Here is a 19,532-nt window from a genome sequence, read left to right as displayed (position 1 = left end):
AGGTACAGTTGAATCAATAAGACTTATTTATTCTTCTCTAGATGCCTCTTTTCATAAATTCATATTTTTAACAAGAGAAAGGTAAGCAGATATTATTCAGGACAATGTTTTATGCCATATGGATCTTCTCTGGTACATTGCTCTCTTCAATAGGCAAGTTTCAGCACTTTTTTAATATATTGGTTTCTCTTACAGCAGTGGGAATTCATTTGGAAATCTATGACAATCAATTAAGTAAATGAGAGAACAGAATGCTTGTAATTGAGATAATCAAGCTATATGAAACCCACCCTGCTAGTACTAATATTCATACATTTTAAGATGTACATTAATTACATGCAGTGTAATGGGTACAATTAGATTTAGGCTGCTGTTGTAAAAACAGGAGAAATCTGTGACAGTAAGATGAGATGTTTCTAAAACATGAAACTGTCAGTTGCTTTATCCCTTTTAAGGTGCAGATGTTGCTGAGGCCACTTAGGCCTGGTCTACACTATGGGGGGGGATTGATCTAAGTTACGCAACTTCAGCTACGTCAATAACGTAGCTGAAGTCAACGTACTTAGATTGACTTACTGTGGTGTCTTCACTGTCGTGAGTTGACTGCGGTTGCTCTCCCGTCGACTCTGCCTGCGCCTCTCGCGACGGTGGAGTATAGGAGTCGACGGGAGAGTGCTCGGGGGGTCGATTTATCGTGTCTAGACTAGACACGATAAATCGACCCCCCGCTGGATCGATTGCTGCCCGCCAATCCGGCAGGTAGTGTAGACATACCCTTAGAGACACTTCCAGGGGGCCTGACGATGCTGTGTCTGAATTAGAGTGTCTAAGGAGAGGTCGACAGTTGCTGAAACTGATGACACAAGTAGCAATACACTTCTGATTTGTGAAAGCAAGAGTTTCTCCTAGGAGGGGGTGAAAGAACCTCTCCCTTAATTTCTGGGACTAGAAGGAACTTTGGGTTACTGAAGCCAAAGGTTACTGAAGGCCTGAAACCAAAGTTCAATAATCTGGGACTGTTCAGACTGTGCTTCTTTGAAGCAAAGGATAACCCAGTTTATTGACTGTTGATTGGTTGAGTCTCTAGGAAGCCTACAGAGGTGTTGTCTGACATGCCTCTGTCATAGAGGGTCAAATAGTATTCAGATACACAGGAGACTCCACTTTCCCTCTATTTCAATACATTCCTTTACAAATTCCTAGCTGCTTCAGTATGGGTTCGTTTTCTCCAAGTTCATTGAGATTGTATTTGGCTCTGGCATAAATTGGATCCAAATTGTGACTGCAACTAGCTCTTGTATTGGTGTAAAAGGGACAATGTCACAAGGAGACTCTCTCCACTCCATCTAGGGGCCAGTGACATTTGTAGTCCTTCCTAGAATCTCTGAGGTTCAAGCCGTCCAAATGATTGTGGGAAGCAGTGGGGCCATGGCCCCTCTCGCACTCCTCGCTGGATAGCAATGTTGGCTAGCACCAAAGAGAGAAGTGCTTTACCATAGAGCTCTTGGAGGAGCTGTGCCTTGCTAAGGCAGCATACTTGGGCAGTTGGGCTGCACCCCATCTTCAGCTCAGATCTGCATAGCGTGGCTGCTTAACAGCATTAGCTGGGATTGTCAAAGGAGCTGAAAATGAGCTAGGCACCCAATAGCCCCCTTTGAAAAAGCCCAGCTCTTGTCAAGTTTGTTTTAAGATTGACTCTTCAGGGTCAAAAACCATTGTACATTTGAACAATGTGTACATTAGCTTGAGGAAATCAATAGAGAAATGATGATCAAATACAATAATTTCTCCTTTTGTTTATTTTTCCCAATGTTTAAAAAAAAATCATCTTTTACAGCACAATGCTCTTTCTCATGGCAGATATGCCTATACATTAGCATCGTGCTTTCTGATAATAGTTTACATGTTGAGAAAGAGAGAGGTGAAGAAGCGAACTGTACATTGACACTGTCAGTTTTTCATTTGTCTATTCGTTTTTTTTTAATTTGACATTTATACAAAAAATAGTATCTTGATTAGCAGCTTGACTGGCAACCCCACAAAACCCTAAATAATACTTTGAAAGAATTCACTTTTACAGACACTTACGGTAGATAAAACAATATATACAATTTTAACAAATAAATACATAAATACAGCCATTCATATATAATGATACACCTAAAGTTCAGTTGCTATCAACACGCTTTTCTAATTAATTACTTCCTTCATTTATAAATTGCCCTTGCCTTCTATATTTTAAAAAATATCCCCATAAAGAATCAATATCTGTACTGAATCTAAATATTAGGAAAGATGGAAAATGAATCTTGAGTACTCATTGAAGAATTCCCAAGTCATCTGACAGGAAAAGCTACAGTGAAAAATTCCTCCAAAAGAGACATTTCCCACCTCCCCTTCCCCTTCTCCCCCCACAGATTCTTGGTACCATGTGCTTTGTTCAGCTACAATTCAATCAAAACCAAATATGACTGTATTCATATTTTGATTAAAGTGATTTAAAAATCCAGCACTCTTAAATTGTCAAAACAAAATCACCTTTAACACAAATATTTGTTTTGATTAAAGGGGGCCCAATGCAAACATTGCTTGTTGCTATTTAACCTTATTCAGTCCAACACAAACTCTTTTGGGTTAGAGGGACAGTGTGCTGGTTTTAGGACCAGACATATCCCTTTCCAGATATGGTTTGCATATTCTATTTTTTGAGTGATGAGAAAATACTAAATCCATATCATGGTCGTAAAAAGCTAGTGAAGTACAGTATCAGAAAATTAATAAAAATAGAAAATTAGTTCATGTTTTATTTTACCTGACATAAAAAAGTCTTGTATATTCAAAAGTTAGGGCACACATGCTTAAGGCTCTTGAAGCACTGGACAAACATAATGCCTAACCCAGCTCCATGCATAACAGAATATTAAATTGCAAGCAGACTCTACACAGCTGAATACAGAAGAAAATGCCTTCAAAATATATGTACGAGTTCCATGATGAATATTTACATTTCTGTTGAAAAACTATTTATTTATAAACACCAGGAAATAGTATTTTCAAGATGTACTTGCTAATCATTAATGCAATTTTTAGGCTGTCTGAGGCAGTTTGCTCATAAAGGAGGAAATTCAAGGCCCTCCAAGCTCAAGCCCTGTGATGATGGGAATAGGAGCCCTGTGACCCTCATGGGCTACAGAGGGGTGGTCTCTCTGCTTCCCCCGAATAGGCTGAGCAGAGTGTGAATGGCTGGAGGTGAGTTCACAGGATTTATGAGTTTTTGGATCCAGGGCCCAATATCCCCACACAGTGTGCGAAGATACAGCAGAGGCTATTCCAGCTTATTGGTTGGAACAGTTACAGTAAGTGTTTATGGAGAGACTGCATTGCAGTCTGTGGTTTACCCATGAGCTGGGGGTGAATTCCATCTTTCACCCTCCATTTAGTTACTGGCACATAGTTGGGCTTGAGTGTGAAAGGATGAAGTTCACTCTGTGTGTGTGTGTGTGTGTATGTGTGTGTGTGTGTATATAAAATGCATATGTGCAAACAGTTGAACTTTGTTTTCTTAGAGTTCTGAGTTTGGCAGGAAGCAAGAACAGCTTTATCAAGGGCAGCTGAGACGGATATATCTTGATTTCATTGTAGCAAATTCAGTGTTCATAGCCAACATTTCTGGATTTTTTCTAAGGATACGCATGCAACTGCAGTTATAAATTAGCAGCAGCTATTGGGCTAACTACTGTATGGCTTCACTTCTAACTCTGAAGTAAAGCTCAATACCTATTGTTTTCATTCACTGCACTATATAGTGTGGTTTAAAGGCCAAATCCTCCTCACCTGATTTATACAAGTAGTTCCCTTGAAATCAATAATACTGCTATGTGAATAAGGTGAGCAGGATTTTTCACTAGCATGTAAGCTCCTTGGTGGAGGAACGCTCGCTTACTTGTTTATAAAGTGCTATGTACACCTATGGCATGATATTAACAACAGATAATATTAAGGGCAAAATTACTTCAGAGATTTCACTTAAACAATGAATCAATAATTTCATACTATTTCCCCATGGATATCCTGAATGACATAACTATCCTTCTGTACTTACACAACACTGGACACCAGTGATGGCTGAATAATCCATAGCTATAACTTTTATGATGAATTTTGCCTCTTTCAGTTTGCAAACTGTGAACATGCAGCAATATTTTTGAATTCTTTTTGCTGAAATTATTTTCTGAATAATTTCAGCAAGTAATTCTTGGAATGTATTGTGGCTGAAATTTTTCAGACAAAACTCTTCATGCAAAGATAGCCTTTTTCAAAAATGATTTTCTTTTGTGAAAAAATGTCAGTTGTCAAATTTGTTTTTATGAAAAATGCTGTGCTGCTTTAATTTTTTAAGAAAATATGTTGTGTGTTGTCAAAATGGTTATAGAAACGTTCACTTTCTTAAAATAACTTTTCAGAACATGAAAATTTTAGATAACCATTTTGAAAAATGATGAATATTTTACAAAGAATGCGTAATAGTTGCATTTTGAGCACATCAAAACAAAAACAAGCTCAACATTTTGAATTTTTTTACAAAATTATTTTTGGATTTTTTTGACCATCTCCAACTATAATTAATATTTGAAATTTGAGTTGTTTTGATTGGACATTTAGGTCACCTCGATGAATGAGGATGTCTGTTACTATCAGATTTTGAGTGAGAATTGTCATGTTTACCAGGTGAAAATTCAATTTCCATGAATACTCTATACTATTTGTTTAAATCTGTTTGTTCCAGTGAACATCCTGCAAGAATATTAATTGAAAGCACACTTGTGTGAAGGCAGTGAAAGCACATTGCTTTAATGATTCAAACAGAAAATATTTTTCAGTAATCTCACTCCACTAGTATTCATAAAGGTTGCAGAGATGTGCTTCTGGGATCTATTGTCGTCTCATTATATGCACAGGCCTGAGACAGGAGTAGAGAAGAGCAAGCATGAGAAAGCAGGTTACGCTGTAGGAAGATAGGGTGACCAGCTGAGAGGAAGAAAATATCGGGACACATTGAGGGGTGTGGGGGGTGCTGCCTGCGGAGCAAAAAGAAGCCGAGGACTGCCCAGCGGAGCAAAAAACAAAACAAAACAAAAACCAGTGCTGCCAGCGGAGCGAAATATTGGGACGGTCCCGATTTTATCGGGACGTCTGGTCACCCTATAGGAAAAGGCCAGGGAAGGAAAGGGAATCCTAAAGGGGAAAGGCATTTGTACCTAGAGGGGAAAATTTAAATTAAGTAGTCACATGTTTTGTAGTCTGAAGACCAAATTCTGCCCTGGGATCTGTGTGCCCAGCTCCCAGGCCCTGATTCAGGAAAGCACTTAAGAATGTATTTGACGTTTAAGAATGTTCTTGAGTCCCATTGACTTCAATCCCATACTTAAAGTTAAGTGTGTGCTTAAGGGCTGTCCTGAGTTGAGATGCTTTCCTGAATTGGGCCTCAGTGACTTCTTGGTTTAATAATGACTTCACTGGTAGCTCCATATATGAAACAAAGACTAGAATTTGGCTTATGTACGTGTTGCTTCTAAATATTCTTGATTTTGCTGTGAGGATCTATTCTCCCCTTGAGAGATCCACATAACTGCTATTATACTTTCCTTCTGTTGCCCAAGAAAGAATTGACTGAGTATTTTTTGTGTTGTCCAAATTCTCCTCTGCTACACTGGTATAAATCTTGAGTAATTACATTTTCTGTAATGGGTGCACTGCAGTAAAAAGCAGAATTTAGCTCTAAGAAAGCAAAATGCTTTAAGTACCATATGTTGTGTTTAATTTTAATGATATACTAAGTGATGTGGAGATGGTAAACTTGCTTCTAGTCAGTAAGACAGTAGGAAAGGATTGTTTTATTGATATTTTCCATTATTCAATAAAATTACATATTTGCTATGGCAGACACTATAATTTATGAAAATTCTATTGGTGATAATACTGTCTAGTCCAATAATACTGTACCAAAATAGTATTGCTGTTAGTGCGTATATATCTCTACGAGTCCTAAGTAGTACTAAGGAGATATGCTGCACTTGTTTTAAAAAGAAAATGTTAAAGTATTTTAAGTACCTTTATCCTGAATACACATTTGATTTGATTTTTAGTTTTTGTTGCACACATTTTCTTTGTCTTGTATTTCACACACAAATTATATTTCATTGTACGATTATATTAGATAGGGCTCTTTTAGTCAGGGGGAATTATGTGGTTTTATTATATAATCCACATAAATGCCACCTTTTTGGAGCATGTATTTTATCTTTGGGCAGGTTGTGTTGTTTCTAAGACCTACAGTATTTGATTTTCAATGTTATATTCACACTTGTTTAAATTCTGCCTTTCTGCCAGTAATAAACTGATTTTTAAACTGCACATACTGTACAGTAAAATGTACATGCCAATACAGGTGTATAAAATCAGTGCAAAGATAGCACTCAAGCTGTAAATACACACATTTAGTATATTTTTTATATTTGTGTGTATATATATGAATAGAGCCCTAAAAAAAGACACTTATAGCTTGTGAGGATGAGATAAAGATGTTAACATGATTCTTCATTTTTTAGGGCCAGACTCTCATCTCAGATGCATGGGCATGAATTGTTATGCAGCTCTGGTTAGCTACTACTGTTCTTATACCTACAGGTGCAAGAGCTTATTTTTTTTAATGTTGTTATAGGGAGCAATGACTCTGAGATTTGACGCTGGCCCCTGTAAGTTGCGTAATGTCTTTATGAATAGAGTCTGAAGGGTGCAAACCAGGAGTCAAGACAAGAATGCAAAATCAGTTATTAAAACCCTCCTCCAAGTTAATTTGCCTATAAATTATCCGATTCCTTTCTGCCCAAATAAAAAAAAAAAGTATTTACATCTGTAAAAATCTTAACATCTGAGATGCTTCTTGCTTGACATGTCATTCCAGATTCTGTGCATTTCTTCTGGAGTTATTTGATGCACTGTGATCACTCTGCGATATCTACACAAACTGTAGGCCATCTTCCAGTGATTGAAGCCACTGTTTTGGAAAGGGTGAATGCCAAGCTTCCGAAGACAGAGTCCCACGTACACATCTTCCAGATGAAGAAGTCTGGTATGGAGGGAGGTTTTGTAAATCAGTTCTGCTACATCAGCTGAAAAAATGTAGCCAGTGCCTGAACAGAATGGTGGATAATTACTGTCAGGATACAAATCTCTGGGCATGTACCATTTACTGCGGACATCCCTTATTGGTCCTCCATTGATGACATAACCAGTAAAGTACCTTCTCCTTGGCTTGGTGTTGGGTTTGAGCAGTTTATAAATAAGGTTATCCATATTTACAAAAATATCACTGTCTGTCTTCATAACATACTTCGCTTTTGGACAAAATGTGGCCACCCACCTCATACCCATTAACGTTTTAAGAGTAAGGTTATGATAAGAGTCAATGAAGTCCTCAACAATAATGTCATGAAAAATTTGACTTTCTTGCTCTACCATCTGATTTAATACAGGATCTGCATTCTTCCCAAGAAGGAAGAGAGTGGCAATTTTGATGCCTTTAAAGTTGTTTTCGTCTCCCCAAGTCTCTCGAATTGCTTGTCTTGCATCAAATTCTTTGTGAGTTGTGCTGATCAAAATGACTAGGAAAGGGACGCTCTTCTCACACTTATTAGGCTCATTTATAAGGAAATCAAATGAATGTGGATTTATAGGTCGAGTTCTTATATTACCAAAGGAGACATTTTTCCTGGCTATCGATATGGTATTGAAGTGTCTGTGGCCAGTGTAGGAAGAAGTAGGACGAGTTATACTTAAATACCAAAGAGCACTTGCCCAACAAACTACTGTCAGAACATATAAACATGAGACCTTTGAAGCCATTGTTTCTGTAGCTCCTCTATTCAGTATAGTGAACAAATAGCCCTCTTACCATTAGCATCTCTGTGTCCCGCAAAGGCAGCATATTATTAACAAACCTTAAAGTTCGATATAGAAAAATAACTGTGTAATTGTTCATGGATCTCAGATGGAGGATATTAACCCTGAAGATACTTTTTTCTTTCTTTCTTTGTATAGTAGCAGCTTCTATTTCTTGGTATTTTCATTTATCTCTGAAAAATATGAGAAAAAGATTTCCATTGCTATGTCATATATTCATGATATAGGACAATTATTATGATATAAGAGTTATCATTCTCCTGAATTTTATTTCATGAAGTCCTTTGATACAACACACTGTACTGGAATATACCCCTCCTGGACGAACATGTTTATGATATATACAGGCTAATAATTCATCTTGTATTATATCCAATTGAAAAGACTGTTACTGTATTTTAGGTCATCAGTAAAATTTAAAAGGGATTTGCTGGGAATTCATCTCCTTCTTTAGGACTACCACAATCTAGCATAATATTTTAAGATAAATTATAAAGCATTTTACATGAAAATATAAGATAAAATATAAATTAAGTAAATGAAATATTAAAATATAAGTATAAATCATAAATTAATATTTGCTTACAGTCTTCTTTAATAAGGCATACATGTCTTGTAGGACAGAATTAGTGGAGTATGGGTATGGATATCTACAAACCTAGTTTTAATACAAATTGTACTAATATGTGCCCTGGCAACAATTAAAATTAAATTAAGCAGGTTTGGACTAGAATCCTGTTCCTAAGCACAATAACCATAATAGGGAAAAATATGCTGTCATAAAACAACCCATAATAAATCCATGTAAAGATCTGAATACAAATATAGTAGAGACAATGGTAGGAAGATGTGATTATAACATCTTTTCTAAACAAACAGTGCAGTAGCTTTCTGCAGCATTGCTCTAGCTAATACTGTGCCTCATCTACCGTAAATATTGCCCCAGTATAGGCTTATGGTGATTGTATTTTCAAAACAATAAACTGAGACACTGTTATGGTAAAATTTTTTGAAAGGTTGCAAAATATTCATGCGAAAGTACACTTTTTTTTTTAAAGAAGTGCTGGTTTTGCTACTGTCTGTTACTGACTCAACAGACACATGTGCATATTTATTGGAGGGGAGAATTTTTCCTGCAACATAGGCTATTCTACAGTTACAGGTGCACGTAGACTACAGACACTACACATGTAGCTACATGGAGGCAGGCTGCGTCCACACTTGTCACTGTGATGTGTAGCTACATGTCACAGGGAAAGACTTCAGCAGTGTAGACCTGCAGGAGCCTTTCTCTGTGTGTAGCTACACATAAGTGTAAACACAGCCTGCCTGCCTGTGGCATGTAGCTACTTGTGTACTGTCTCCCCACTGCAGTGGGAAAAGACTCAGGCAATGGGGAGATAGTGGGACACTAAACTGAAGGCACAGCTGTGGCATGTAGAGAGCTGTGTAGGAATATATACCTTAGGGCTGGGGTTCTCAATCTTTTTTCTTTCTGAGGACTCCCTCAACATGCTAGAACAACTCCAGGGACCAGCCGGGGTGGGGGAACTCGGGGCTCCGGGCCAAGGTGAGAACCCTTGGGCATAGGTGTGGTTTGACTTCAATTTTTTTGGGCAGGGGCAAGGGCTGGTGGGGCTCTGGCCAGCTCTGCACAGCAGGGTCCAGGGAGGGAGCGCCAACTCCAGCCTCTGACTCACCTCAGCAAGCCACCCACCTATCTGGGGCTGTGTGCTGGTGGCTGCTCCCCCAGGGCTCTGCTGGGCTGGAGCCATCTGGGCAGCTCTGACTGGCTGCGTGAGCAGTCAAAGGAGGCTGGGAACTGAGGAGCAGCCACAACCCTGGCGGGCACCAGCAGCAGATTAGGGGAATGCCATGGCCGCCCACTCCATGGCACCACCAGCCAGAGGAGCCGCTGCCCTGCACTGCCTGGCTCCGGCTTCCCGCCTAGGACCTGGCCAGAGGGCAAGGCCTAAGGGGGGCTGGGGGAGTGGAGGAGGGGGAGGAGTGGAGCTTCCCCAAGACTGCCCCACTCTGGGTAAGGCACTTCAGTTTGGGGGGCAACACCCTTGTGCCCCTTCAACTTGGCCCATGGGCTCAAGCTTTCTGCCTGCGTTGTGATTTCAGCCCTGCTCCGCTCCTCGCGGCAGCTGGGAGGGGGAGAACTCAGGGTTTCAGCCCCATGCTGCTCCTGGCTGCAGCAGGAGGGAGCTCGGGGTTTCAGGCCTGCCCAGTCTCGGCTACAGCTGGCGGGGGGAGGGGGAGAGCTCAGGGTTTCAGCCCCATGCTGCTCCTGGCTTCAGCCCCACAGGGTGAGGGGGCACCAGGACTTGGGGCTGAAACCCCGCGCTGCTCCGCACTTCAGCCCCGTGGGGGGGCCCCAGGGCTCAGGGCACCGGGTTTCAGCAGCGGGGCCCTACGGACCCCTGAAAGGCTCGCGGACTCTAGTTGAGAACCGCTGCCCTAGGGTTCAGGCTTGTAGGGCACTCTACACTACTCTGCTCGCTTAAGCGGTGCTTCACCATCTACACTGCTAACTGGATGTGCAGTGACTGTACTCTATACACCACCATAAATGTAGATATAGCCTCAGTGTTTTGAATGAATGTATCATAGAACACTGAATAAGTGCTGTTAAATTCATTTTGAGCAAAAGAACAGCTTTAATAGTGTCTATGCTCATTTTGGGGCCCCAGAAAGAAGGTTCTGGGAAAACTGGGATGGTTCCGGGAAAATTGGGCTCATGTGCTACTGAATTCAAAATGTTGCCCTCTGATGCACAGGTGCAGCTGTGTTTGAAGTAAACTGAGGTTGTGTGCATATTAGTTGTGTGGCAATCCCCTTCCCCCCCGCCCCCCATGGACTTTCCTAAAAGAAGCAGATTGATACAGCAAAAATAAAGAGGAAAAATGTCACTATAACTCTATCTTCAGATTAGGACATTTCTTTTAACCAGGAAGTGGAAACAAAGGCTGTATTGCCATGCTCTACAGCATTCTTGCTACAGAGTACACATGAGTAAGTGAAAGGTTAACAGAAGCCTAATTAGCCCACCTGATTACACCTGGAAACTGTGTCAGACTCAATTTCTTATCAAATCCAGCTGGGGAGGAGGTAAAGGAAGGAACTCAGAGTGGGAGGAGAGACCCAGAAGAAGAGGAGTTTTGAGTTCCCTATCTAAGGGAAAGGAACCAGGAGGAAATTACAGAAATAGAGCTAGCCCTGTGGTGGGCACAGAAACAGGGGCAAGGCCCCGGGGAGGTAGCCCTTTGGGTTGGCATTCTGGAAGAGGAACAAGGAGCTGGGGAGAACAGAGAAACTGAAAGCACAAGCCCAGGGGGGTGGTGGCGGCGGCATGGAAAGCAGTGGTCTAAGACGTTTGTTTTATTTGGGGAGTTTGAGTTCTGCTGAGAGATGCTGGGCAGAAGCCCAGAAATCCCTGATTCTGAGAAGAGTGAGATTGAAGAGGAGCCCAGGAGGGCTGGAAGATTTCAAATTGATGACTAGTACTGTGAAGGCCACAGTTTATTTGGGATACTGATACACCAGAAGGGGTGAGGATGTACATAACTTGGCTCTAGGGCTGAGTCCCTAGAAGAACCAGACCACCACAGGACCCCAATGGTCATTGGAAGGAGGGGGCTGAAAGGAAGGTCCTGTAATGCTGCATCCAGCTATGAAGGGGTATGCTGATTGGTGAGTTCTCTCTTCTACGCAGATACAAAACTTCCACATGAGAAAGTGTTTTTTGTAATCCAAGATCATTTATTTGTTCAAGTTATGGAGTGAGTTAAGGAAGGAGTGGCAGGCTCAAATTGGAATTTACTTTGTATAAGCCCAACTTCTAGTATTAGGTTTTGCCTTTTCTATTACTGATGTGTTTTATTATAAAAAAATATAACTTTTGTACTGTGCATGGGAAATAAAAATGGTAACGTATTGAGAAAACAACAACAGTGTTATTGTACTGGCTAGAGTGTAATGTATCACTGGAGGTGCTATCTCTCTTTTCAAGTGATCAACCTGTATGTTCAAGCCTGTTCCAAAGCCCATTGATTTTTATGGGTTTTAGAGCACAAGGGCGAACATTCTGAATAGTCGTGTTGTGCAGCGTAGCAGCAATCCTGACTCCATGAGGAGCCCTGGATTTGTCACAATATTCAGGATCTTCCCTTATTAATCAATAAGCTAAGAATACAGGAGTAATCTTTTTAAAATATGGCCTCTGTTTGTGCATATGAAACTATGCACCACAATCATCTGGGCATGCAATTTTTTGAGCATCCCCAGTTGTGAATGCAGTTAGCATTTACATGCATGAATCCCATAGTGGCGTTAGTGAGAGTTAGCCCCTCCACTCTCACTAGTTTGTTAAATTCAGTAGAATTGTGGGAGCCCATACAAAACTGAAAAAATAAATCCCTAATCCAGCAAGATTTCTCAGGACTTTTAATCAGCTCTGGCTGAATTGGGATCAATAGGCAACAACTACAATTTATTATTATTTTTTAAAAAGCTTATATTAACTACCACTTTGAGACCAAGATACAATTCAAATTGGGATACGTGATGCTGTGTTGTGATATGAAGATTTTATAAGTATGAATTTGAGATGCCATGAGTGAGCTATATAGTTCAGTGTAGGTCAGTCGTGCAATCATGATACATAAAATCTTTATATTGCACTATACCAGCGGATATTCTGTATATGCTACAGAAAGTGGTTTAGGAAATTTTATAGTAGATTGGGTTCTGGCTTTCCTTATCCTTCTCTAATAAATATAGGCACATTAGTTACCACATATAGCTGTACAGATTTCTGAGGGAGAAGAAAATTAACTAGTACATTTTAGAAACTGTAAAATTGCGTAAAATAGATTCTTCAATCCATTATATTGTGATTTTAAGGTCCCATGTATTTCGTGATCTAGCAGGGCTAGAAACTACAAATGTCTCATACCAGTAGGAAGAGAGATTCCTAGCTTTCTCATTTGGGTAAAATTTTCATTAGATATCGGATCTTAAAACCAGCACTCATCCAAGAATGATTATTTCCCATCCTGGCCCTTGGACTCATGTAACTCAAAATGAAATTTCAGTTTTCTGGTGTACGGTATTAAATAAAAATGGTGGTGACCCAAGGACCTCTTAGTGCCAATGGGGAGAGGGTACAGGGAATGCATAGGCTTTTATAGGGATCTCCTGGGTCAGATATTTGCGTAATAGTTCACCAATGGGTGAGGTCTCCATCGAGAGCCAGAAGCCCACTGGTCATCATAATCATTGCAAAATGTATGTACAGTAATATGTAAGGAGTTATGTATCTATACTGAAAATTATGTTCTTAAGGTCTGGGAGTAAGGCAGGTCACCAGGAGGTGACACTGCTTGGAGATGTTCCTTTCAGCAGGAGGTAGCAGATGCCTATCTCCCAGTCTGGTCATTTGTGTAGTGTATGCCTCTCACTGTATGCCTATTTGTGTAATGAGTCAAGGGTGGAATGAAGGACTGCAAAATTGACGAGAGGAAATTTACAGGATGAAATAAACAGCAGGAAGATGTGCTGTTTATGAATAAAGACCAAGTATTGTACTGGTCTATCTTGGTGTGCAGGGGAATGCACACAGTCTTTCACCTAGGAGGTAAGCTGACAGTGTGCTTATCTCATGAAAAGAATCTGGCTATAAAGCACTGCCAGGATTTTGGGTGAGCAATACTCTACAAGACAGGAGAGTATCTTGTTAATTAATCTAGGCTTTAGAAAGCGTGTTATGATTTTATTTTATATATACCCATTTGTTTCCAATACTTTTACTTGCTACTATTTAAATCTCTGGGCTTTGTTAAATAAACTTAGATATGTTTATAGTGAAAACAAGTTTAAGTGCTGTGGGCTGAGCAGAGGGGTGATCTGAGGAGGAAGCAGTAAGCTGGGGTGTATTGTTTCTGTGGAAGTAGCAGATCTGTGAATACTACAAGTGTTCAGTGGAACAGGAGCTGGACACACAGGACGATGCTCAGAAGACTCGGCTATTGGAGTGTGCCTATTGCTAACGTTAGGGTTACCATATTTTGTGCCTCCCAAAGGAGGACACTGCACGGGCCTGCCCCCAACCCCGCCCCCGCCCCAACTCCGCCCCCTCCAAAAGTCTCCGCCCCCTCCCCTGCTTCCCGCGAACATTTGAGTCGCAGGAAGCCTGAAGCAGGTAAGGGGGAGTGTGGGGGGAGGAGGCGCGGCCCAGGCTGGCCCCGGCCCTGGGGTGCCGGCCCCCGGCCGACCACCCCCGGCCCGCCCAGCACTGCGGTCCCCGGCCCCCGGCACCGCACCGCCGGTCCCCAGCCCGTCCCCCGAGCCCCCGGCCGAGCCCCGGAGCCCCCGGCCCGGACGGGGATTTGGAGCCCAAAAAGCCGGACATGTCCGGGAAAATCCGGACGTATGGTAACCCTAGCTAACGTGTACAGTGACGTCAGGGCCTCCAAGGCCTAGAGGGGATGACTTGTTGCCCATGGTAAGTGGCGATGGAGAGCTGACCCTCAAAAGGCACAGACATGGCTTCCGATGCTAAGAGCAGGTGGTAGTGAGGTGCCTTCCAACCTTGGGTACCCCAAAGGAGTGTCACAACGACCGTTTGAAAGCTGTTTCTAGGTTTGGAATATTAAACATAGCCCCAGTAGTAAGCTTTATGTGCAGAACGCAGGTGAAGTGTTCAAAGGTACATGATAAATACAATTTGTCACATGGTTCTGCGGGTTCACCTGATTTAGAAATATCTCCTAGAGATCACCATCCCATATGTAGGGGGTGTGTGTATGTAACATGTATAGTATGTGTGTATGTACTTTAAAAGCTTCATTGGTTTCCTTTGCAAACATAGATTTTCTTAGTTTTATGATGACAATGGTAAAAACAAACAAAAAATAGCCCCCCCCCCAACATACAGCAGTGACTTATTTAGTCACCCAGCAATTTCAGTAGCTCCCTGCGTGTTCCTAGTCTGTTAGAAAAGAAAATAGGAGGATTGTTGAGAACTGAGAGAGTGAATGATTGAAATGACATCCCACAAATTGCAACAGGGTGTGGAAGAGTATTTAAGATTTAATATCTGATACAAACAGGGATTTTAATTTTATTTTTTTAAAGAATGTTAATATGGCATTTTTATTAGACGACAGGGTATCTAATATCTAAGTGGGATGTAAATATTGCATTTGACTTTGATAGCCAATTCACTACTTGCTTCCAGAGTATGTCAAGTCAAGTTTCATATCAAGAATACTAGTACTGCATGCACAGCAAATATTAAAGCTTTGTTCAGAATACTAGATTTCGAATTTCCTTTCTCTTACAAAAAGTTTTTAAAATGCCACTTTACATATTAGCTTTAAGTTACCAGAATCTCATTGTTTAAAGATCTCCATTATCCATTCAGGATCTGGTGGCATTTTAAGCTAATTGTTTTTTAGATACCCTCAAATCAGAAAAGTTAAACCTGCATATAACAGATAATTGGTATAAGGTAGCTATATTCGTAGTACAATAGGCTTGGGCAAATATAGTTCTTTGTGTTTGGTTGTGTGCTACAATAAAAGTTCCAGGTTTTCTGTTTGTTACCCTTTTTGTGTTGAGCATTTGGCAGGATATGTCAATATGCTCGACTTTACACTTTCATGGAGCCTCAGTATACACAAACTGTGAGGTTCACTGAGAATATTTTCATGAGCTGTCTGCACACAAATTCCAAAGCTAAACGATTTAAGTATTTTTCTGTGCTAAATAATGTTAGCAATATTTAGAGCAGGGAAGAACATAGAGTGGTGGAATTCTAGGGCCCCCTTTAGCACATCAATTGCAGGGTTAGGTAAGGATCAGTCACTTTTTTTTGGTTGGCTAATGGACAAAAGATCATGTCACTAATTAATGCTGTTGCACAGTGGTATGAAGCTGGTGTCACAATAATATATGGATTTATTGGGCAGGGGAACATAGAGCAATCTATGAGAGAGGGAATAAGCCAGTAATTGAGAATGTCCAAGGTTGCCAAGTACTTACATTAAATATGCAGGGGCGGCCCTATGTTTTTTGCTGCCCCAAGCACGGCAGACAGGCTGCCTTTGGGTCCGCTGGTCACACGGATTTGGTGGCACTACTGCAGGTGATCTACCGGTCCCGCGCCTTCGGCATACCTGCCACCGAATTGCTGCCGAAGCCGTGGGACCGGAGGACCTCCCGCAGGCATGCCGCCAAAGGCTGCCTGGCTGCCGCCCTCATAGCGACCGGCACGCTGCCCCCTGCGGCTTGCTGCCCCAGGCACGTGCTTGCTGCACTGGTGCCTGGAGCCGCCCCTGTAAATATGGCTCTGATTCAGCAAGGTACATAGCTTTGACATTAGTAGGTCTAATTGTGTGCTTAGTATTAGGCATGTGATTAAATTGCTTGCATGATCGTTGACAGTAGCCAAAATCCTTTGTAATGTGCTGCAGACTGGACCTAGATTCCACAGCAATGACACCTCCCCTGCCCCTCCCCCCCCCGCAGCACACGTGCATTTTTGAGGCATTTCAAGTATATTTAAATTTTTTGACTCTGCCTTAAAATATGACAATGAATAATCAATCATCACAGTATCTTTGTTTATGATGATATTGAATCCAACTAAAGAGAGACAATGTTGTGTGACTTCTTTGACTAACTGATTTAGCACAAACTATGAGGTTCATTGAGAATATTTTCATGAGCTGTCTGCACACAACATAATGTATTTGATAGATAATTAATACATTTGAGAATAGGAACAGTTGGCAAAAGACAATTCTCAGGCAGATGTTGTTCATTAGTTGTAATTTCTGCCAGTTTTTCAGAGTGCTGCTTTTTTTTTTTTTTATCAAGATCATCTCAATCTTCTCTGGATTAAGCCTAAATCAGATGTTTCCCTCGATTCTAGATGAATTCTTGTAGTGGGGTAACAGGAAACAGCAGTGTCTGCACAGGGGTATGATAGGCACCCCCAAATCTGTAAGCCTGGCATAAGCCTGTAAACCTCTCATCTCACTCTCCCCTCGGGGCTGTACACAGATGTTGAATAGGAGTGGTGACAGCACAGCCCTGTGAAACACCCGAGATCAGAGCCCCGGGGAAGTGCAGCTGCTCATCATGATAACTCCATGGTTTGTTGTAGAGCAGCAAGCCCAGCTGAGTGAAGACAGGCCCAAGCACATCTGCCAAGACTGTACACCTGAAGGAAAAGGGGATAATGCTACTAATGATTTTAATAAATATAACAGACCCTAATCAGCTTTCCCTGAAAAGAGGTCTTTGCAAGTTTTCTCTGATCATGGCTTTCATTTGTATACAGACCAAGACACTGAAATTTCTCTACCATTTATGCAGATCTGAAGTTACTCAAGTAAAAGTTTGTCATCTTTTGAGAAGATAATTATTCAGCACATTATGAATTCAGCTACAAAGAATTCCAGGGAAACTATTATGTTTCTGGCACTATACTTAGAGTAATTTATTGATGAAATTCTGGACAGATGGTATAGGTGACTTTATAGGAGATTGCAAGCTATTCTCCTGCAGCTTTAGTTGAAGGTTTGTTAAACATTCCAAACATTTTGTAGTCCCTGAGTGAAATAGATATTGGAGTACAACTGAAACAGTCAGTTCTACATCAGGTTTTCTTTTTCTGGACCATATATGGAATTGAATTATTAAATTGTAGAAAAAGCCAAAGTCTGGGGTGGGGGAAGTACACTGGTGTTCAGTTTAGGACCAAAGTTTCCAAACATTTGGTGGTGGTATTATTATTATTATTTTTTTTTAGGTGTCTCAATTTTTGGTTGGTTGATCTGAGACACCTTACTAGAGGACTGGTGTTTCTCCCCACCTGAAAGTCTTTATAACTGCAACTGAACATAAAATATTTCTTTCTGCTGTCATTTTTTTAAGCATAACATTTTTGGATTAAAAAAATCTGTTTGTCTATTTCTCCTTTATCTTCCACTCTAGTGCCCCAGCATAACTTCGTGCAGTTTTCAGCTCTGCTTTGCATAGTCTGTCAACGGCCTCAAGCGGGTCTAGAGATGCCCTGGCTGAACTTCCTTTCCCGTGCTATGCGCCTGGAAAAGAGAGGCCTAGGAGCCCCTATGCTGAGGCTGGCCAAACTTAGCCAAAAAAATTTAAGTCTAGTAATTTCAAAGGTCTAGCATAAACCAGGAATGGTTCCCATCCAGGTCCAGTTTTATCAAACTTCCATAAAATGTTGGCCTGTGGTGAGTACAGATAAGTAGTTCTGGTTTGGGCACATTTCTATTTGAAAGTGGCTTATTCTGGGCCTGGGTCTGGTCTTGCTGGAGTTAATTGGAGCTTTGCCATTGGCTTCAGTAGTAGCAAAATCAAATCTTTTATGCAAATACACTTAGTGCTAACTAAAAGGAGAGGAATGAAGTGAAGAAAATAAACATTATATGAGCAGAATAATTTCTTAGCAAAATGCTTTTCAAAGTTTCCCAGGAGATGTCAAGTGTCAAATCCATGCACTTTTTCCTCCTGAATGCCTTTTAGAAACAATTTAAAAAATACTCTTGACTTCATGTTGTGATAGGTCATTTGTGCTTACATCAATCATGTCCTCTTACAGCAGTAATGTGTAAATTGCATCTTGGTGGGGTTATAAACTGATGCAAATAACACAGTTCGCCTTGGATTACCATAACCACAGCCATTATTTTCAATAGGTATTGTACTGTATTCTAGTGTGAAATTTCACAGCAAGGGTTTTTACCTCATGTCATCCCCAAATTGGTTACAATACTGTGTGTCTAATGAAAAGTTTAGGACCAAAAAAGGACCTTTCATGAGTTCTCAAAAAATTGTTTTTCAGGAGGAAAATCTTTACTGGCTCTGTAAGAAAATCCTTATTACCCACATAACTTAACCTATTTACTCCAGTAGTAAATAATCTTCAATTAATAGTCAGTATTTCAAAGCATTCACTAGTCCTGTCTTAATCTTGATAAGACCTCTCCATCCCCTATTTCTTTTCCTTAGTATTTATAGAGATGCTCGGGATGTGGCAACAGGGAATGTGACTGTAAGAACAGATGACAATGGCCTTGATTATATAGAGGCCTGTCCTGACTATACTGCCATTCTCAATTAATCTGTGTCAGGAAAAAGGGCTAACAATAATGTGGAGACCAGAACATCTGAAATCATACCCAGTTCAGTGAATGCAACTAATGAATCTGCTTCCCATAACTCTCAAGCTACCAGGAGGAGCACATTGAAGCAAAACTACAAACCATTAAAACTTGGGGATTTACTGTGTAAAGTTGAAAAAGAGTTTCAAACTTCACCCTTTATGGTACCCATCACAATACTTCAGGTATTTTTATTGCCTAACTTTATAAATTGGGGTCACTATTATGTGGAAAGATTTAATTCTTGGCATGGCATATTCACGTGTTATACCCTGCCATCAGTCAGACCCATAAGAAAACAGGATGTCAGAAATTGCCTATCTTTTCTTATGTAAATGATAATTGTTCCTTTGTTAAATTGCATAATCG

The 19,532-nt window shown here is 40.7% G+C and overlaps 1 protein-coding gene across 2 annotated transcripts in view; it reads right to left on the bottom strand.

The window, feature by feature from the left end:
- Positions 1–1,780: 1,780 nt before the first annotated feature.
- The window catches only part of B3GALT1 (beta-1,3-galactosyltransferase 1), a 351,099-nt gene continuing 333,347 nt past the window's right edge, over positions 1,781–19,532 (bottom strand). For both annotated transcript variants that reach the window (XM_034785491.1, XM_034785492.1), the window contains one exon: positions 1,781–8,135. In XM_034785491.1, coding sequence (XP_034641382.1) covers positions 6,925–7,905 — 981 coding nt within the window. In that variant the 5' untranslated portion in view covers positions 7,906–8,135 and the 3' untranslated portion in view covers positions 1,781–6,924. The remainder of the gene's footprint in view (positions 8,136–19,532) is intronic.

The sequence above is a fragment of the Trachemys scripta genome, chromosome 11, assembly GCF_013100865.1.
Source record: "Trachemys scripta elegans isolate TJP31775 chromosome 11, CAS_Tse_1.0, whole genome shotgun sequence".
NCBI lineage: Eukaryota > Metazoa > Chordata > Testudines > Emydidae > Trachemys > Trachemys scripta.
This window is presented reverse-complemented; position numbering and strand designations above follow the sequence as displayed.